The sequence below is a fragment of the Mustela lutreola genome, chromosome 8 (assembly GCF_030435805.1).
Source record: "Mustela lutreola isolate mMusLut2 chromosome 8, mMusLut2.pri, whole genome shotgun sequence".
NCBI lineage: Eukaryota > Metazoa > Chordata > Mammalia > Carnivora > Mustelidae > Mustela > Mustela lutreola.
The window spans coordinates 148,029,141-148,050,628 of record NC_081297.1 but is presented as its reverse complement, the minus strand read 5'-3'; the positions used below and the strand labels follow the sequence as shown (position 1 = coordinate 148,050,628).

Here is a 21,488-nt window from a genome sequence, read left to right as displayed (position 1 = left end):
GGCGGCTCACTCCATGAAGCCTCTGCCTTCGCTCAGGTCGTGATCCTGGGGTCCTGGGATCGAGCCCTGCATCAGGCTCCCCGCTCAGCAGACAGCCTGCTTCTCCCTCTTCCTGTTGCTCCCCTGCTTGTGCTCTATCTTTCAAATAAATAAATAAAATCTTAAAAATAAATAAATAAGTAGGATCGAAGTACCCGGCCCTGAGCCTGGCACATAGTAGGTCAACAAAGGACAGCTGCTCCAACCCCAAGGAACCAAGTCCCGTGTGCAACATCTGATCCTCCCTTGGGGGAGCAAAGCGTGGCCCCCAGTTCCCCGCTGGGCTGAGGCAGGGGTTTCTGCCTCTCTGGGTCCCTTCATGGGTCCTGCCTGAGCCTGTCTTACTTGCTCTTCCCCTGGCAGCGGGACACTCGAGGTAGCGGCCATACCTTTCCCCTGGAGTGTCCGCTAAGGCTGCGGTGGCCCGCCACGCTGCCCGGCTCAGCAGTGACCCCCGGGAAGCCACCTCCCAGAGCCGCCACTGGCACTGTCACACAGGCCAGGCTGCCCCCGGGGTGCCCCCGTGACCGCATCTTGGGGAACAGGGCTCACCTCCAGTGTAGAGCACCCAGGGCTGAGGCCTGAGACCCTAGAGACCCACCCACCCGTGCTGGGAGCCTCCAAAGGTCCTGGCATCAGGCGACTTACCCTTTGGGTGATCGTCACCGCAAAGGCTCCCGCGGGAGGGCGCCTCCTCTACCCTGCATCAGCCCCCGTGACGCTGCCGCCGCTGCTGCTGCAGGCCACCGCAGCCGTGTCCCCCGGGCCCGTGCGCGGCTGGCGGGACCCCACGTGCCCCGCTCAGGGGGGGGTCCTCGTCCCCTCGAGCCAGAAGCAGCCGCACAACCAGGAGGCTCTGGCGGGCGGGACCGGCGGGAACTCTGCTCCCTGGCAGGACCCCTCCGCCCACGCCGGCCGGAAGTGCGGGCACACCCACTGCAGGAATCCCGGGGCAGGGCTGGGCTCCCAGGAAACTGGGCCAGAGGTTCCCCAGCACATGCTGGAGCAGCCTGGCCTCCGCCACCCCCCCCCCACCCCCGGCTGCTCCCTTCAAAAGGTCTGGCCTCGACCTCCCTTCTAGCCCTCAAGAAACTCAGAAGCCAGAGTCCTGGGGAGCCACCAACAACTGCTCCCCTTCAAGGGGGGTCAGTGGCGAGTGACCTCATCACCTTGGAGGCCACGAGAAACCTGTGGGTAGGACTGATCCCCATGCTTTATGGACAGGAAAACTGAGGCTGGATGGGCAGGCAGCTCCGCGGAGAGTCCAGGCCTCTGGTCTCTGCTAAGAGGCCCCAAAGAGGGGACACACAAGCCCCCTGGGGCCTCCCAAACGGGCTCCCATCTGACATGTCGGACCGTTTCCCGAGCTTTGAAGACACAGAACTAAGACCTGCAGTAAATATCATTCTCCTCAAAGCTCTTTTCTTTGTCCAAAGGTGTGCTGGGTGTTCCCAGGGCCTCCTCGGACCGCCCCCAGCCTCCCCCGTTACTGATGAGCCAGCGGGGCTGCGGAAGCTTCTCGGGGCCTTGCACGCAGGTGCACACACACGTGCACGCGCGCGGACCCGCCCGGGGAAGACTGGCCCCGCGGGCCGCTCCTCACAGCACAGCTGCCAGCGCACCCGGCAGCCCACCCTGTGCCTTCCGGCCGCTCCCCGCCCTCGGCCACCTTCCCGGATCCCGCCCGTTCTGGGCCTGCCCGGGCCGCCATTTCCTCTCCCGGGCCTAGAGGCTCACTTCCACTCCTCAGCGTCTGCAAATGGCCGGTGCCTGGAACAGCCCGGCCCTCCGAGGGGACCGCTCCGCACCTGGCTGGCTCCCAGCGTGCAGCCAGGGCGGCCAGCGGGCCTTCCTTTACCTTCCAGAAGCCCAGCAGCTGGGGTTCCTGTCCAGCCTGCTCTGGCTGGCCCTGGGCTGGGGAAGGGGACCCATGACAGGGGGGCAGCGGGGTGCCCAGCAGGTGTCCCGAGGGATGGCCCAGGGGCTCCACGGCTCACTGAGAAGCCAGGCAGGCACGGTGCCTCCAAATGCCCGTCCACCTCTGGAAACCCCTGACGTACCAGGCAGAGCAGAGGGCACTACCCGTGTGCGCACACCGTGGGGCCCACGCCCTGGCAAAGGTGCGCCGTCCGCACCTGGACACCGTGTGGACGTGCAGAACGAACGTGGGACGGCAGCCCCGGGTCCGGCCTCCATCCTGACCGTGGCCAGCCGGCCGAGTCTGGGGCCTCGGCTTCAGGCCGGGGGCCTCCCCTGGCCGAACACAGCCGGCGTTAACCCCCGCCTGGCAGGCATTTCTGAGACTCAGAAACCAAGCAAGAACGAACAGCGGGTATGGGGTGGTCTCAGGGAACGGAGCGCTGGGCTGCGTGCGTTCCGTGCGTGACTGTGAGGTGGGGACGCTTTCCTCATCTGTGAAACGGGGACATCGGGAGGTGCGATGACTTGCCTTTGACGGACGCGGCCGGGGACTGACACCGACTCCGTCGGAACCCCGGCCTCGGTCCCGAAGGTCCTGCTCTTCTGCCCTTGGCTTTGCCGAACGAGCAACGTGCGGGGTTCACCTTGCCCAGTCCCGCGGGGGCACCCCGCCCGGCGCCGTGTTCCCGGGGCTGCTTGTGATACAGGTCTGATGCCAAGACCAGGGTCGAGAGGCTGGAAGACCAAACGGGAAAGGAGGACGTGGTTAAAAAAAAAAAAAAAAAAAAAAAAATCCAAGAGCAGAAGCGCTAGAGAAAGCGGCTCCCCAGGAGCTCCGGCAAATTTCATCAACTTGTCGCCCTTCCTGTTATTTCCAAACATCTCCACCAACAGGTACCTGCCTTCAAACAAACACGCCGCAACAAAGCACTTCTACTAACAAATGGAAGGAGGTCTGGGAGCCCACAGGAGACCGCAGAGGGAAACATCTGTGTCTCGTTCCCGTTCGGCCACAAGCCCCGGGTGTGAGCTCCCGGCCACGGCGAGGGCAGGCGGCCTCAGAGGCTGGGAAGGGCAGAGCCAGGATCCAGAATTCAGGGAAAAAGCAGAGCAATCCCTTAAAAGTAAGGCGGGGGGCAGGGAAGAACCCTCGGAACAGATTACATCATAATGTGAGCAAATTCACAAAACAAACAGTTATCGTGTGCAAATTATTTGTGCTTGTAAAACTTCCTGTCCTCACGTGAGATGATGGCCAATAAGTTCTGCACCCTGTTATCTCGGTGAGATAATTCTTTTTTTTTTTTTTAAGTTTACAGCCTCTCTTCGTAGTTACCTGTTGAACGTGTGTGCGTATGTGTGCTTTGCCGAGTGGCGGATTTAAATGTACCTTTAAATCACTCGAAAAATCTGTCATCGGTTTTTCATAAATAACTCAGAATAATTTTATGTTACCCTATACAAAACAGCTAGAGATGTAATGAAGATCTCAAAATCTAAAGTCTCAAACCCCGTAATTTTGAATTTAAATCTAGTGTTAACGCTGTTCATGCTGCCAAACAACATAGAAACTGGGCATTGGTTAAAACACTGAAGTCCTTTGACGTAGGGCATTCGGAGTCTTAAAGCGCAAAGAGGAAGACCAACGATTAAATTCTCATCTAATGAAGGAGATGGCGGTTCCTCCACCGCGCTGGTCAGGGGACGAGAGGGCCACAGGACTGTTTTTATATACAAATGCCACTTGTTTATTTTGACCTCAGTTCTTCGAAATTGTCGACTCCACAATTGAAATATGCTGTGTGTTCCAACAAGGACCCAGCAGTCGTAATGACAGACCAGCCCATCTGTGCTGTGAGAATGTATAATTTCGGTGTATAGTGGAGTTTATATAGAAGCAATGATGTGAAAACTGCTATGCGTGGTACTTTCTTAAAAAAACAAAAAACAAAACAAAACCAAAAAAACAACAACAACAACAAAAAAAACCCGACCTGCTGAGAAGTATTGAGTACCATGAAGAACGCTGATATTTTGCCTGATTCAGGACACAAAAGATTGCAGGGCATCTTCCTGATTTTGTGGGGAGGCGGAATGTCATTGCCCAAGTTACAAAACAAACACGGTAATCAGTCACATATAGCCATTCCGGCTCTGTAAGGTGCGTGCTGGAGGATGTGGTATCCAGAGACACTACTCCCATTAGATGATCATAATCTTGGAGGAAAATACTAATTTAGAATGAAAATGCTCATTTATGGAAATTAATTGATTTTATGCTGCTTGCTCTTACCTCCAAAAAGAGCACGAGGTCGTGCTCGGGAAACGGGACTATCATTCCAGAATTTAGGATTAAAAGGCCTATTTACCTAACTAGTAATACCAAAAAATTAAAATTTTTGGAGATGAGGCATGGGCAGCTATGAAGAGCACAAATTCTTAAAAAAAAAAAAAAAAAACGCAAAAGACCCTCCTTTCCCCCAAAACCCACCCTCTAGACTCTGGACTCTTTTCCTTTCGCATTTATGGCGCTCCGTCTTTTTCCCATGACTTCTACTTTCTCACCAGTGTTCCATTCGGTGCTTGCTCAATATTTGGGTAGGATCACCCTCCAGGTTGCAGCAGCAGAATGTGGCTGTCCCAGTCACGAAGATGTTTTAGTCCTCTCTGCTATATCCGCCCGCACCCCCAGTAGGGACCGCTGTCTAATGCAAGAACAAAAGCAGCCGTGGTCGTCCTTGTGAGAGCGGAGCTCACTTTTACGCTTGGTGGTATCTGCCCAGGCCGGCTGCTCAGACCCACACGGGCAGGGCCCGACGCCTCCGATTAGGAAAACAAAGATGTATTTACGTGGGACTTTTCCTCTCCGTTGCCATTTAGAACTTTCTGGGCCTGATTTTCCATTTTCCATAAATCAAGACCCCGGCTACCCTCCACTGTGGGGAAAAAACCAGGCCGCATCTGTAGGCGTTTTTGTCAGCCTGCCAGGGGACGGAGGTAAGTCAGAACTCAACTCTGCAAAGCCCACCTTTTATCTGAAAAGGTCCACCATTCTGAAGGGTCAGGGACCATCACAGCAGCTCGGGTAACTGAGGAGGGTAGCTTTTGGGCTGCGAGGGCAGCATGGCCTGGGGAAGCAAAGGTCTTCGAGGGAGTCCCACCCCTGTTGGCCACGGTTCAGGCCCTGGACGGTCGAACGTCTCGGCCCACGGTTCTGCAGATGGGAAACCAGGACGGGATCCGGCACAGGCCGGCTCTGGACAACTCAGGCCCCCTGAGGGTCCGTCTGGTGGTCGTGTCCACGTGGACCCCACATACCATCTGTGGGGAGGGCAGTTATGAGCTGGACACGGCACCATGAGGCGGAATCCCCGGGCTTAAGTAAGTGTTTTAAAAACAGAGCACAAAACAACCTAAAAGATTTTCCCCATACTGAGCTGAGAGCCAAAAAGAGCCTTCTTTTTTCTCCTGACACCCGCATACCCCACCCCCCAAAATAAAATAAAACGAAAGGGAGAAAAGAACTGGATCCCTAAACTGTGGACATGGCAGCATTAAAGACGCCGGGTAAAATAAAAAGGCCTCTGTTTCTCAATGCAGAACCCACCCCTCCCGTGTGCCAGCCCAGCCCTGCTTGCCGAGGAGTTTGCTGGGAGGAGCATGGGCACGCTGGTGTTTTTCCCTCTGCCCCTCCTGGCACTACCAAAAATTAAAATAATAATAATAATGATGATGATGATGATGAGAACACCCCCCCACGACAAGCTGTCCTCCTGAGCAGAAACGAGTAGGCCGTGCCTCGTAATACCCCCTGAAACGTTCGTTCGGATCTAATTGAACACACAGCCACTGTGAAATAACAAACATTCATTTTTATTGTGATTCCCAAAGCCTATAGCTTTGGATCTTAAAAATAAATGGGCTTGGCTTCTGCATTTCCCCTGCAGTTTTTGGAAAGGCTTACTTCACTGAAGATGGTGGGGGGGGGGGGTCGGAAATAGAATTTTGAATTTCGGATAACCAATTAGAGGGAAGGAAACGTAACAGGCATCGAGCACAAGATGGCAGAGCCCTCGGCTTGTCTCCAGCACAAGAGAAGGGAAGAAGGTGACTTACCCAAGGTGCGGGAGGACGTGAGGAGCTTTCTCCAGAGCAAGGAAGTGGCAAGGGTGCCTCCTGGCCCGGCCGGGCACGGTGGCGGGAGGAGGAGGGCAGGTCCCGCCGGCCAGCAGGCCGTCCCCAGGTGCCAGCCCCGGTCCGACGGGCCCTCGGGCGTCCTGCTCTCCAGCCACCTTGTCCATCGGTCCCCTCGGTCCTGGCCGGCGCGGCCTGGGCCTCGGCCACCCCGGCACCCGGAGGCAGGGCTGCCAGGAGCCAAGTGGTGCTGGGGGAGGCTCTGCTCCAGCCCAGGAGGACGAGGAAAATGCTACTTTTGTCTCCTGCTCTCATCTGGCACTGGCTGCCCGGGGAGGGGGGGCCAGAGGCGGCCGCTGCGGCTCGGCCCCGCCCACCGGGAATTTTTGAAAGATGCTCCTGGGTGCCGGGAGGATGGCAGACGTGGCAGAGGCGGGTGGGCCGGACCCCCGAACCCACCACCAGGCGGGGGCGGCGGGGGGGGGGGGGGCCGAGTGGGAGAGGGAGGAGGCAGCAGGCGCGGCTGGCCACTCAGCGGCTGGCCCGAGGAGGACGGGGGAGCCGGCCCGGCCCAGGCGCGGCCCAGGCGCCAGCCCTCCCCGTGGCCAGGCGGCGCGGCCCTGGGCGCCATGTTGCTCCCGAGCCCAGGCGGCCCGGGCCCGCCGCGGGCATAGAGGCCGCATTGTTCCCGGGCCGGCCCGAGGAGGAGCAGGCGGCGGCGGCCAGCACCCGGCGTGCTCCCCGGGGATGGAAGGGGGGAGGCGAGGCCCAGGGCCCCCCACCCCACCCCGACCTCTCCCTAGACCCCCGGCCTCGGAGCGAGCCCGTTCTAACCATGCCCCGAGAGGCTGAGCTGCCAGGGGTTGGCACCGGCCTTGTGTCCGAGGGGCCGCCTGGCCCTGGGCCGTGGCAGCTCTCTGAGCCTCAGTTTCCCCGTCCACAGAAGGAACGGGGATAACAGCTCCTGCCACTCAGGGCTGCTGCAGGACAGAAGGAGAAACGCACACAGAGGCACCCCGCTGGTGCTCAGGAGCCGGCCACTTCGCCCAGAGGCGCTGCCAAGCAGCCGGGCCACCACGAGGGCCCCAGCGTCCAGAGTCCAGGCGTGCCACCACACCCTGTCAGACTATCAGACTCCTCAGCTCTGCCAAAGCCAATCCTGGCCACCACACGGGGCCACGAAGGAGTGTGCCTGGTCTATGGCCCTCAGAACCGGTCAGCGGGCCTGAGGGTTTAACTTGGAGCTTCTATTTGGAGATTCACCAGATTTGGCTGTCCTTTGCTCAAGGCAGGCAGGCCACGTCTGTGGGGCTGTGCTATCTGCCCAAGTCTCTCCTTCGACCCTTTATGTGGCCAGGCACTTGCTATCCCCGTGCACGGGGAGCCACGGGGCTGTCAGTGTGAGACAGGGCCTCCCTGGACAGACAGGGCCAGCTCTGTGCTCCAGTGGAGGGCACAGCATGGACTGGCCGTGGCTGGGCCTGTCGTCTGGCTCATGGGCCCTTCTGCCAGTAAGGACTGGGGATAAGGGACTGTCTAGACACCTGAGCATCTGGGGACAGGAGCGCAGGCTCAGACACGGTCATGCCCGCAAAGGAGGGGGTGGGAGGTGGCGAGGCGACGGAGCAAGAAGGGAGCAGTCCAGGAGGAGTCCTCTGGTCCTTGGGCTCTGGTCTCACGCACACTACCACGTGACCAGCTCAGCAGCTGATGGCAGAGACAAAGCAGGTAGGATTCCGGTGCCACGCGCCTAACCAGGAACGCGGGTAATCCCATTCCAGGAACGGCTCGGCACAGCCGCCAACAGCCTGGCCCCCGGGGAGGAGAGGGCCCCCCCCAGCTCCCATGCTCCACCGGGAAAGCCACTGAAAACCAGGTGGCCATTTGGGGACCGGCTCCTGACCGAGGAGAGAAAGCAGAACCTCGGCTGTTACGGAGGCAGAGGCAGTGGGCGTCCCTTACCCCAGCACAGGCGTACACAATATGGCCACAACCAGAAGTGGCCTTTGCTGGGCCAGAGGGCTGCCCAGGAGAAAATGGCCTCTGCCCCAGCGTGGGGCTCAGGACACAACACGTCGGTCCGGGTGGCAGAGCAGCCAGGCCCAAATCAGGTCCTCCTCGGTTGGAGCCCTGTGCCGGAAGGTTTGGCAGCATCGCCCCCTGCCAGGGCCAGAATCCCCAGGGACGAGCCCTGCTCCCCCTGGCTGAGCGGGGAGGGCGCCACAGGTGACACGCACAGACCCTGTCAAGCTCAGTACACACGTGTGTCCCCGCAGGCCAGAACCCGCGTGGTCTGGCGCCCCCTCGGAGCCCAGGCCGGTCTGGGTGAGGGGATGCCACCCGCATGGAACTCACTCCCGCTGCCAACAAAGCCGGCACCATCGTTTTATTAGAACTTAAAATGTAATTATAAAGCGCTGATTTGGATGTAAATATCGCCGTTAAACACATGAAAGGCGAATCGAGATTTAAGAGCCCCAGACCAAGCAGGTCAATATTTCAGCTAAACACTCTTCCTGCCGTCTGAGATGCCAGAATTAAGGAAGGGCGGTTTGCCGCCCAAAAACCCAGCCTCAGCTCTAGAAGCCAAAGGGATCAGGGACAACACTCCTTTTTTAATCTTAAGGGAAAATACTATCACTCCTTAAAAAAAAAAAAAAAAAGAAAAGAAAAAAGAAAGAGAAGGCTGTTTCACGTCATCCACGCCATGCACACATTTCCGACCACGAGAACAGCCATCGCCTCTGCTCTCACACGTCTCCTCGGAGAAGCCACCTCTCGGCCGCCCGCTGCAGCCACGCAGGTTTTGGACACGTCCGGAATCCGGCGCGAACAAGTCCGCCATCCAGATCTCACAGCGAGACCCTCGGCCATCGACTTCAGGGGCTGCCCCAGCCGCCAGAATAAAAGCCCGTCTCCGAGGGTGTTCTGCGCCTGACACACCGTTCCAGCACTTTCTACTTCGATTTTACCAAATCGACACGGGGCCTCGGACGTCGTTTTGGTCACTCCCAAAAGAGACTCTTGATGGCATTTCGGGGGAGGGGAGGCAGGTGAAACAGACCAGAGTGAAACAGTTCCAGGATCCCAAAAAACCCAAACCAAAAAACCCCATGTAAAAGCAGTTTTAAAAAACGAAACCTCCTTTTTGAAAGCCGAATGTTCTCATTTGCCAACAAAGACTCATGGGTGAAGGGAAGCTTGGTGGGGGGGGGGACTCTCATCCGTCACCCCCCACGGGGGCCGCTCCCTCCCGTCCTCACCCGCTTCGCAGGGGCGCCCAGACTCAGGACCCCTGAGCTGGCAGGGATCCCAGGCCGATTAGCCCCACAGCCTTCCCCATGTCCCCCCAACGCCAGGAAGACACTCTCCGTTCCGGCCCCAGCCAGATCCATTCCTCCGAGTCCCTAACGGGAGCCTGGGGGCTGGGCCCCGCTTCTTGGGGCGCCTTCCCGGCTGCCTGGAGGCAGTGGATTTAGCAGGAACCCGGCTGACCGCTATCCACGGCGGCAGAGTGGGGAAGGCGGCAGACGGCGGGTGCCTAAGCCTCAGAGTGACCCTCTGTTCGTTTTAGTCACTCAGAAAGCCATCCTTCCAGGGCGCACTCTGGGCCAGGCCGTCAGGAGTTACAAACACACCCTCTCCAGCCGGGGACAGAATGTGAGGGTTGGCATGTGGCTTCACCACGGCAGGCCAGGCTCTCTGATAACCCACACGCTGCTCCTAAGGGCACTGGACCGTGGGCTCTGGGAGGAGCGAAGGGCCCCAGAGAATCACAGATTCATCCGAAATTGCTCTCGATGGCCTCCTCCTGGGAAGATGGACCCTTCCTCTTAAGAGTCCGGGTTTTCCTCACTTCCATTGGGTGACTACCCTGCCAACCCTCCGACGCCCCCCAGCAGACAAAGGTTCATCAGGTCTGGCCCCTGGCAGGGGCAACCCAGCTCACCACCAGAACCCTGTAATCCTGGCTACCTTTCCGGTGCTTGCGTGCTTGCGAGGAGCCCCCACAGTCTTGCGAAAGAGATCCCGGAAGGAAAGAATTAAACTTGAGAAAGTTTAGCCTCCACTCAACAAAGAAAGCCAGGCGTTCCCACTGCATTTCCCAAGAATCGGGGGTCAGGAGACGGTCCTTTTACCCTTTCTAGAAATCTCTGTCTCTGACTGGGTTCTCGGGGCCTGTGACAGCCAGATACTCAAGGTTTGCCGTCCCAGCCAACAGGGCACTGGTCAGCCCCGAAAATAAGTATTTCATATAAAAGATCCATTGTCTTGGCTTGGAGACAATTGTTGCGTTTCCCCTCCTCTGCTCTGACACATCAGCATGTCCGGCCAATGCCCGGGCTCCCTTCTCGTCCCGACAGCGCGTTCTGAGAAAGGGCCATCTTGCTGGTCTTCCTGAACCATCGGCTAAGAGAGCAGATTCTCCTCAACGAAGCGTTCTGGGAAATGCATGCTTGTATTTGGCCGAAGAACAATTAGCTCACCGTCAGTGAAACCCTCCCACCAAATCGACACCCGCGTTGCCAGCTCGAATGCTGGCAGCTGGTGTGGCCACTCTGGCCCCTGAGTGGTGACGGCCTGCCCTCGATCTTCCCTGGAGCCCCAAAGAGGTGAGAGGCACAGGTCAGACCCTCGGGTCAGCACCCACATGAGCTCCTGAAGTGCCATTCTGTGGGGAGGCTCCCCTCCTTCCTCGGTAAACATGTCCCAGGACCTCACGGGGCCTTGCTCCCATCTAGTGTCCCCAGTGCCTCCGAGCCACGTCCCCGTGACAAGGGAAGCCTGGCTTTGCAAGCTTCCTGGCATTCCACCTGGGAGAAAAGATCAAAGTTCACCTTTCGGGGGTGAGGAGTAAACTCGTAGGTGTCCTTCCAAGAGAAACCAAAACTGGACTCTGGTTCTTAGAAACTCAGGAATATAATCATCCCTCATGGTAAACACAGTGATCACCATTTACAACATGAGCACGCTCTACGGTGTCCCTGCCACGTGCCAGGAACTGTGCTTTGTGGGGAGAGAGCTGTCTGGACACTGACGGTGCTGTCATTATTCCCAGGGCTAGGGCTCAGAGTGCAGGCCCGGGGCGGTGAGCCACCTTGTCTGGGGTCACACAGTAAGCCAGGGGCAAGCCCGGATGGGAGCTGCCCCACAGGAGCCAGGACACCCCCAGCCCCCGGCCCATTCATGGGGTTCCCACAAGTGTCTTCTCCCTTCTCCCCAAACATGCAAGGATACCCTCTAAGCCCGAGGAAAACCAAGCATGATGGTTGTGAGATGTTTTCCTCGCAGGCCTGCAAGGGCTGCCCCCCTTTCCCAAACACTGGCCTTCACTAGGGACACACACTGGTTTCCCTAGACACCAGGGAGCACTTGCTCAGGCAGAGGCCCCATCCCTCAGCCCCAGGGACTGCCTTTCCGTCAGGCCTCATCCACACCAGGGCAGAACAGGCCCCAGGCCCCTTCTGAGGACAGGAGCAAGCAAGACTGGTTCATAAACCGCCCCATCGGGGCAAACGACACAGACCCAGAAAGTGACCCTGCCACGAAGCTGCCGCTGTTCCCACGGAGCCTAGCACAGCGCCATCCGCCCCTGCTCAGGTGATGGTGTACACCCGGGCCCCAGTGGAGGCCTCGTCACCACACATCGCCTGTGTTGAGCAGTTGGACTCCACCAGCACCCAGGACACCCCTCACCCAGGATCTGGGGGCTTCAAGTGGCCAACGGCTGGGCAGGACCCGGCCCCAAGTGCAGACGAGGAAAGTCCCGGGGGCCGGCCCTGGTTTAAAACAAAAGCAGAAATGCCAGGGCCAGCCTCCCACTGGCCCACCGCAGTCCGTGAGCCCCTGTCCCCCTGCTAGCACTTTCTTTCTATTCAGTCCAGAAGCGACAAAAACCGCACAGGAGCCATTTCCAGAACCTCGATTTTGGTGTGCATACCCTCAAAGATGAATTCTGCCCAGTTGGGATAGCTCAACACAGTAAGAAGCCCCCGGTGGGGCCCAAGTCTCCCTCGGAACCGGGCTGGCTCCAAAGCAACAAGGACAAAGGCAGGACAGGACGGTGCTGGGGCTGAGGCCAGGCCTCTGTCCGGGAGCGTGGGGTGGGGGAGCACAATTTACTAGAGACTGTCAACCCCATCTCCCTCCAGGGACTGGGGGCACACTCAGGCCGCCGAGATGGGGATCTGGAGCTTCGTCAAATGGTAACCCCCCACTAAGTGGCCCTGCGGGCACCTCCTTGGATGCTCAGGCCTTTCCCTGCTCCCACGGGCCCGGGGAGAAGCAGCCATAGATGCCCCTCATTTGGGGGGTCGGCAGAATGCCACACGGCCCTGCCCACCACAAGATACGGCACAGGTCATCTGCGGACCCGGAGAGAACATCTCCCACACTCTGCAGGCGAGGGTCCTCCGGAACTTGAGCTTCTTCTGAGCATGGGCCGGGCCACTGCCAACGCCAAGCAACAGCTCCCGGCCGCAGCAGCACGCCTTCCGCAGCGGCAACCCCGTTCCTGAGATCGCTCTGGCACGTCCCACCCGGGTTTCACATCTGCTAACTGCCTCTGACAGCGTCATAAATAAAAATTCAAAATGGGGGAGGTGGGGAGGTGGAGTGAGGGGTGTGGGGGCAGAGCGGCCTAGCAGAAGGGGCGGCCCCCAGGGTCCGGTACGCAGCACTGGAGCAAACTTTTGGCTTCTGCACCCAGAGTTGGCCATATCTTAGCCAAACGGTCTCCTCTTTCCTCCGGATTCTAGGGAACCCAGGCAGCCCGGGGAGAGGCTGTCGTGAGGCAGGCCTGGGCGACTTGGGCCTCTGTCCACGTTCCCGGAAACATGGCCTTCAGGTGCCAGCTCACAACTCTAGGGTGTTATGGAAACAGGGGGGGCCCCTGCCCATTATTTTGTGGTCAAATCGCCCATTAAGGTTCTCCAAACCACATCAGTAAGATGGGGAGAGCAGAGGGGAAATCGTACTTTGATAGGATGGTACGAAAAAGCGTCCTGCCACCCCCAGGACGGGTTTCACTTTAACAGGATAGGTGCCCGCGAGTACAAACGTGCATTTTAAAATCCCAAATGGCCAGAATCAACGAACGAAAATAAAAACGGAGACAGGGACGGCCTGCAGGGACTGCCCTGGCGTCTGAAACCCAACTTTGAAGAAATTCATTTCAGCGCTACCTTACAACCCTGTAATTATGGCAAACGTGCATTCCTTCACCCATTTCTTCCTCCCCACAAACTCCCCAGGGCCGCCGGCTGGGCCTGTGTGTGAGCCGCCTATAAAGGGGGATTTATTACGAAAAGTTATGAGTTGTTTTTCATTTTATGCCACCATAAACAAGAGCCTCCACACAAGGGCCTTTCACTCAACCGGCCCAGTGGCCACCAACGCTTGACTGCAGCCCCTGAAGCCCGCTCTCCATAAATGTTTGACCAGCAGGGAAAAAAAAAAATTTAAAAAAAAGAAGCGGCGCTTTGGCTGGCTTAGGAAAGGAATGAAAGATGTCAATTTTTCAAAGAGGGATCGCTGCTTCCAGATCACCCTTCCCAACACATCGCCCCTAAAAACAGATGCTTGCTTTTTCTCTTTTTTCTATTCTGGTGAAGATAGCTGCTATGGCTCTCTTCTGTGTCCGACAAGATTCTCCCTGGCAAACGGTCCGCACACCTGAGATCAGAAACTGTATTTCACAAATAACAAGTTCCTGAATTTTAACGACGGCCGCGGAGTTCTTGCCAAGCTGGACGGGCCGCCGGTTCAGGAGCAGCCTCCCGGGTCTGCGGAAGGCCTGCCTGCCCTACAGGCTCTTCTTAGAAATCCCTTCATTAATATTTAAATACTCACTAAGTAGCGAAAGTGAGAAATGCACTTACCATCGGCAGGAGTCGCCCCGGAACCCGATGGTGACCCGGGACACGCAGGTCGACTGCCCTGCCCTTGGCGGAGGGGCGCGCGGGGACGCGGCCGGCGCTGCGCTCTCGTGCCCGCACCGCACAGGCCCTGGGCCACGGGTCTGAGTCCTGGTCCGAAACGCTTCCCTCCTCGGCGCGTGTAAACCGCAGAGCGCAGCGCGGTGCCATCTCCCGCAACTCTTCGCAGGGCGGGACGGCTCCGGGACGGAGAGCCGGCCGGGCGAGGCGCACGGCCAGGCCCCAGCGCCCATGTCCCGCACCCCGCCGCTCCTCCTCTTCTGACCCCGGCTTGCCGGTACGGAGCCGCCGGACCTCTCCGAGGAGCGGCGGGCAGCACCCGGTCTCCGCGTCCGCGACTGGCGCCTCGGGGGACCTTTGTCCCCGACGAAAACGAAAGCGCGCCGGGCCGGGGGCGCCCACGCCCTGCCGCGGAGGTCCGGGCCGGCGCGCCCCGCGACTTTCTCCAAGTTCACGTGCTTCCCGGGCCGGCGGGAGGCGCGGGCCCCAACTTGCAGAGCCCGGCCGTCGGGCGCGCTGAGGGCTGCGGGCAGGCTCGGGGCGGCCCCGCGGCGCGGCCCGGGCACAATGGGCGCCGCCGGGCGGGCGCGGGGACAGCGCGGGCCCGGCTGCCGCGCGGCCGCTCGTCTGGCGCGGCCCGGGCGCCGAATGCGGCGGCGGCGGCTTGGCACAGACGCGCCGCGCGCCCGGTGCATGCTAATGGCCGGCGGCCGCGCCATGAATTATTCAGCAGCGGCGCGGAGAGGGCGAGCGCGGCGCGGAGGGCGGCCCGGCCCGCGCGTCCCCCGCCGCTGCGAAGCCGCCGCGGCGACTTCCCAAACTTTCCCCGGTCGGCACCGAGGATGCGGCCCCCGCGGCGCCTCCGTCCCCGCCCGAGCGCGCCGGCCGCGCTTCCCACGTTGCCGCCTATTTTATGTCTTTTGTCTCGGAGTTGGCACCTGTCCCAGAGAGCGCGTTTCCCTGCCCACCCCTTCGCCGCCGGATCGGGGCGGGGGAGGGGGTACGGGGGACCCGGAGAGGAGGAGACGGGGAGGAGGGGGTGGGGGAAGCAAGGCGCCTACGGGCCCCGCAGCCAGGAGAGACCTCCCGGGGACAGCGGCCGTGCCCGCGGGCCCGGGCGCCTCTGTTCCGCGGGGAGGTCAAGGCTTCGGCTGTGCCCGGAATACCAACGAAGCCTCGGGGGGGCCCCCGGCCGTGCCCGCTGCGGGCGAGGACGGGCCGCGGCCCCTCCCCGACTCCCACCCCCCCCTCCGCCGCGCACCCTCCTCCGGGGGCCGGCGCGCGCGGGCGGGGCGGGCGGCTAGAGCAGCGGATTCGCCGCCCGAACCCCGCGCCTCGCCCCGCAGGCCCGCGTGCGCGCCCCCGCGGGCACGCCACCCCCGGCGCTCCCCGCCGCGCGCCCCCGGCCCGCGGCCCCGCCCGCCTGCCGGCGCGGCCAGGGGGCACCGCGCCGCGAGGACCCCCATCGGCCTCCAGCATCGCGCCCCGGGGCCGCGCGGCTGCGGGGGCGGGCGGGCGCGAGCCCTGGCCCCTGCTCGCCCGGCCGCCCTGGCACCCAGGCGGCTGCCGGAGCGCGCTCGGCGCCGGCTGCCATGATTGCGGGCAGGAGGGGCGCGCGCGCAGGCTCTGGCCCGGCTCAGGGACCCGGGGCGGACCGACGGTCTCCGGCCTGCGCGCAGACCGGTGCGCGCCGCGGACGGCCGCTAGGGTAGCCGGCTCGGCACTGCAGGCGGCGGCGTGTGCCCCGGAGCTCTGGACAAAGTCCTGGGCCAGGGCTCGGGGTCGACGGCGGCGGCGGCCTTCCCCCAGGGCAGGGTGCGTGCCAGGGCGACCCCGCGGCGGCTTTGCGGACAGCGTCCGTCGGCGGAGGGAGGGGCGCGGTGCCAGGTGTGGTGGGGGGCGGGGTGCACGGGATCTGGTGAAGTGGAGAGGGGCAGCGCACAGAGCCCAGAGATAGAGGGGGTGCGCAAGGTGCCTGGCGGAGGAGGGGTGCCCTCAGGGTGCCGGGAAGGCGTGGGATGGCGGGGGCACCGTGCCCAGGGCCGCTGCCCAGCTTGGAGCTCGCTCTTCCTTCCCCGCAGAAACAACTTCCTGCTCCGCTGGCCTAGAGGTTCTAGGCCTCAGCTTGGCTCCTGGAGGCGACTACACTGCAACACCCTGGGACCGCATGGCTCCTTTCCGCGCCCCCTCCCGGGGGGGTCTCGACAGGCCGGGCTCCAGGGTCCCGCCTCTGGTTATAATGCCAAGGAGGCCCCAGCAGCTTTTTTCCTGCCGCCTGAGTGATTTCCCCGCAGAGAGTCCGGCCTGGCCCTCTGGCGCTTGGGGACAACACCGGGTCACTATACTCAGACCCCCTCTCCCTGTCCGGGCATGAACCTCTTTCAGAGCCAGATGGACCTGGCTGTCCCCGGACGCCCGCAACGGGGGCCCAAGAGGAACAAGGCCTCTTGGGCCCCATCCCAATGTCTCTCTGTGCCTGTCTCCCGCACCCCCCCCCCCCACCCCAGCCGGCCTTGGCATTCTAACCAGTGTCCCTTGACGTCACATCTCGCCATTTCTGTCAACCAATTGAAACTTGCTCGTTGTCATAAAAATATATATACTTTTTATGCCATTGGTGCATTCAAAAGTTCCTCGTGTGCCCTGCTTCCCAGGAAACTCCATCCCATATTGGATTGGACTGCCCAGAAAGGGGGAACTGGCTGCCCGAGGCAGGGCTGGGCTGGGGCGGCTGAAGCAGCCTTGCCAGGGCCTGAGCTGACCACCGACCCAGCTTAGAAGTTCTCTAGACCCCTTTGATCTTGGCCTTGAATTGTGGCTGGACACCCCCCGCTCCCCCCATGACAAACATGGTTTCCTGGGGGAGGGGAAATGTTCAGGACATATTAAGGAATCTTCCAAAATGGTTTTGCTGGGTGTTAGGCTCTGAGTGTAGCCTCTTTCTAGGGACGGCTTTTCTTACTCCTATGAGAAAATGGAGTTTTATGAAATGCTTTCCGGTTCATCTTCTCACTGAAACGCTGACCAACTTTCACTTTTCACAGCTGCTGACAACAGGCAGAGCAGAGAGAGCCCAAGCAGGGGTGACTTCACAATGGGGTGGGTTTCACTCTTTTCCCCGGGGAAGGTCCAGGGTGACCCTCCCAGACCTGAGGACTGTGGGGGTCCAGAGCTGGAAGCCTAGGAATTCTGTGTTCCTCCTTCCTCAGAAATGGACACCTTTGTAGCGGTTTGAGACGCAGGAATGCCGTGCCCATGTTCTAGCAATACAGCAGAAGGACAGTGTCTCCTGTCTCGCACAGTGCTTTATAATTTTCTTCCCTATTACAGTGCCCAGTCCCAGCCTGGGCTGCAGGGTAAGAGAACAGGTTCCTACAAGCTGAGTATGTGCCGGGCGGTCCCAAAGAGCCATCCAGAGCCTTCTTTCCACACCGAGGAAGAACCCGAGCACCAATGGCCATTACACATCTCCCCCCCACCCCGTCCACTCATCTCTACTGCATGGTTCAATTGCTTCAAAAAACACATTAGACATTCTGTGGCTTAGCAACTTTGGGGACTCCAGAACTACAAAATGCTTTCAGGGACTGGCTGAATGCAGGCATCTAAACACACTGTCTCGGGCCCTTTTAATACCAAACCTTGTTTTTCCAAAATAATGAGCAAGCGCGGTTAATGATCGAACCGGGATTTTGAAAATAAATATATTTTCACACAAAACTGCTCCCAAGGGTAAACCCTGAAGTTGTGCATACCTTTGCGATAACGTTCACAAACGCGCGCGCACACACACTGTAATCTATTTATACTCTCTTCCCTAAACACTATAAATATTGTAACTAATGTGATATATATCTTGTGATTAAATTGGTGGATTAAAACACTGAATTTAAAAAGCCACAAAGAGAGATGATCTTACCTTATGCCACTTATAACTTTTGTTCCTTTGGCAAAATACAAATTTGACAACTGTATCATTACTGAAGGCAATAAGCAAACGTTAGCATATCAGCTTTGTAATTTTCACCTGAAATCATTGTATAATCATACCAACTTGCTAACCTTTTTATTAGCTGATTTTTTTTCGTTCTCTACACACAGTAATAAGTTAATTCAATGCCATTTTCCTCCTCCCAATTTTTATTTGGTAAAACAAGAAGTCGGATGAGTCAGAACAATATTTGAGAATGCACAATTTTTTTTTTATCCCCTCTGTACTTGGCAAGGATTTACATATAATTTGGTTGTGAATTCAGAAATCAAATTCTGCTTTATTCAAGGAAAATAATAGCTCTCTGGTAATTTCACCGGGCATTATTTAGATTGGTTTTTTCAAGTCTTTTTCCAACTTGCTATAAAATTACATTTTTCAAAGTAAATAATTTTTTAAAATATGCTCAAATTATCAAAAAAGAAACCTAGAAGATTTATGTTGTTGGTGAGTGTTATCGATGGACAGCCTTCCTGGGAGAAGAACTTGGTCTGTGCCTGTGGGCCATACCACGCCTAAGGTCAGATGCTCGAAAAAATAAGTCCTAGGAAGGCTCTCGATATAGCAGGATGTTTACACTATCAGCCTTATACAGTTATTTTTTCCTGATTTCTCCCCAGATCTGCCTAATGGGAATGCAGCTGGCGACTTCCTGCTCTGCCCCTGAGCCCCCGTGTCCCCGGCTCAGCCTCTGGCCTCACACCAGCCTAGGAAGACCATGGGCATTCCAGTTCACTGTCTCTTTTCCCAACGCCGTGACTTTTAATGGTTAAAAAATGTCAGTATCCAAGGCATTCCAAGGGCTTCATAAACAGATGCGTTTAATCTAATTAAAGCAAGCAGGATGCGTGTGACTGAAAACTTACATTTTCACTTGGGTTTTGAACATCCAGCTTGCACACTCAAGAATAATGATGTTTTCAAAGCTGGCCCAATAAGCTTGAGATTGTCAGAGCGTGGCGGTTCCTGGGTAAGATGCCCCTTCTTCAGTCATCCCAGACAATGTGCCCTTTTGAGGAGCTACTGGGAGGCTAAGGGTGCTGCGTGGAAAGGCACAAACAAGCTTTAACATTTTTTTTCTTTTTTCTTCTTTTTTCTTTCTTTTGTGTGTGTGTGTGTGTGTGTGTGTGTTGTTGTTGTTGTTGTTTCTCTTATCTCAAAGTAGTCTGCAGGTTTGGGATTCCATTTCTATCTATTTCATAATAATGTGTACCCCTACTTTATGCAGGCTTTAATTGCACAACTCAATGATTTGTGCACAAACTCACTGGCATCAATTTACCTTGGGTAAGCATTTTTTTTTTTCTTATGGAGATGCCAGGGCAAAGAAGCCTGCTAGTGTAGCTACAGGTAAACCGAGGGAAAGATCATCGAGTGAGGGTCTCGGGCTGGGGAAGGAAGTGCAAGCCACCCCACAGAAAGGATTCCTTCCTTGCAAACATAACAAAGCATTTTCAAAATCCTTTGCTTTCGTTCACCCCATTTTGTGTCAACCTTGGCATAGTTCACTAACAACCGAAATAAAACTCTAGCTATAGGACAAGCATGTTTGAAGAAGAAAACAGAGGGCAGAAATCTACACTAGCAGCCACCCGCCTCTCCCCAGGAAAAAAAGAAAAAAAAAAAAAAGCCAGCATGCTGGCAGACCATTTCTGTGTCTTCTTTCCTAAAATACAAATATATCCACATATATATGGAACAGACTTAGTGTGTCTGCCCCAATGACGATGAATAGCACGCCCCACGCTCCCTCCTAACTGATGGGTAGTAACTCCCGCATATTCACATGCCTGTATATATTATACATATTCACCTGCATATTCACATGCCCGCATATTCACATGCCTGTTCAGAAACACGTGGGCAGCTGTTTTGTCAAATTTAACACACTCGCAAAGTGCACACATTCACCTTTCATGATGTGTTACCTGCATATGTATATTTTTTTAAAAATCTAACAATGCCGAAAGCACTCTTAAGAGGGTAAATATTTTTTTTTTAAATAAAAGGAGAGCCTAAAACGACCAAAAGTCTGCAGTAAATGTGTGTTCGGTCCCATATACGTCTATATATGTGAATATACTGTATATAATACATACGTACCAGCATCAAAAATTTCCCCTTACCGATCAAGAATCACAGTGAATCTTTTTCATTCCCAAGTAGTAACAACACAAATCAGAAAAAAATGAATTAAGGATGACAGACCAATACCCCTGGTCATCCACGCATCCATCAAATGGCAAAGTGAGGTCCTTAGCATGACATAAGGAATGAGAAAAAGCACAGAAGAAAATAAAGTTTTTAAAAATCAAAATTAACTCTTGACGAGAAGTGGACACTGAATTTATTGCAGTTGTACAATTCTGTAGTCCCTCCAATGGAATCATCACCAATTGGGAAACCGACACTTTCTAAAGAATTTAGCCTGCCACCTATAGCAAATGTGTATTAGCAATTAAAGGCATATTGGAATTTGGAATTTAACAGTTTCTGGTAGACAGTTACCAACTTCCATGAAAATGAAAAACATCAGAAAATCTGAAAAGAATTTCTCTCCCCAAATATCCAAGGAATGCCTTCCTTTCATGTGTTGAAAAGCCTTGATTTATTTGAAATATTTTTGCATCATATCAATCCTTTATATGGAGCCTGAAATAGCCATTATTTCAATAACTACATCGTCTTTTTGAATCACATCTAAGCAGACTTTGCTATTATACATTTAAAGCAATTTTAAACTTGAGAAACTGTCATGTTTATTTAAAAAAAATTTTTTAAATACTGCTGAAAGTCAGCTCAATTGTTTTCTTCCCCACAGATGAAATGAGAACTTTAGCATCATTTCTTGGCCATATAGTTTCTCAGTGAGCTAGGTAAATTATAAGCCCTTAGAATAAAGAAGAAAAGAGAGGAAATAAATCCTGATTTAGAACTCAAAAGGCTCATTGTTAAATTGCAAAGGACAGCAGGAACGTTTTTTTAAAATCAAGATTTCACAGATCTGTTCTTTAAAATGACTGCAAAGAACCCAAGCTGCCTGCGAAGCAATCACATGCAGAATGAGGGAATTTTTAGGGGACAGTTTCAAGTTGTTTCCGATTTGACCATGGTGGTCTTACCGAAATACTCCCGTTTTATTTTCTTAAAATCTAATATGATTTCACACCACAGAGGCGAGTAATTTGCCTTGTATATAATGACAGTTTCATTTTCCTGAATGTGCCTAAATATTGTAGCTTTAGTTCTGGTTAACACGGAGACAAGGGTAAAGCAGGATTTTGCATGTACGCCCTTTCTACAAAAAGTCAAGAAGTGTTTTAGCTAAATTTATCACTGAAGGACAAGATAATATTTAATGGCTGCAAAGGAAAATACTCAAAAACAGAGCCGATGCTGTTGTTCTGTTTTGTTTCCTGCTATTTATAGAGCAACATTCGGTGAAATTCTTCATATTAAAAGGACAC

The 21,488-nt window shown here is 56.1% G+C and overlaps 1 protein-coding gene across 1 annotated transcript; it reads right to left on the bottom strand.

The window, feature by feature from the left end:
* Positions 1-822: 822 nt before the first annotated feature.
* Positions 823-14,723, bottom strand: LOC131839852 (basic proline-rich protein-like; the record flags this gene model as incomplete). Its single annotated transcript, XM_059187545.1, has 2 exons — positions 823-2,694; positions 13,974-14,723. Coding segments are annotated over 2 exons (1,101 nt in total), but the record flags the coding sequence as incomplete, so codon positions are not given.
* Between the last annotated feature and the right edge of the window lie 6,765 nt (positions 14,724-21,488).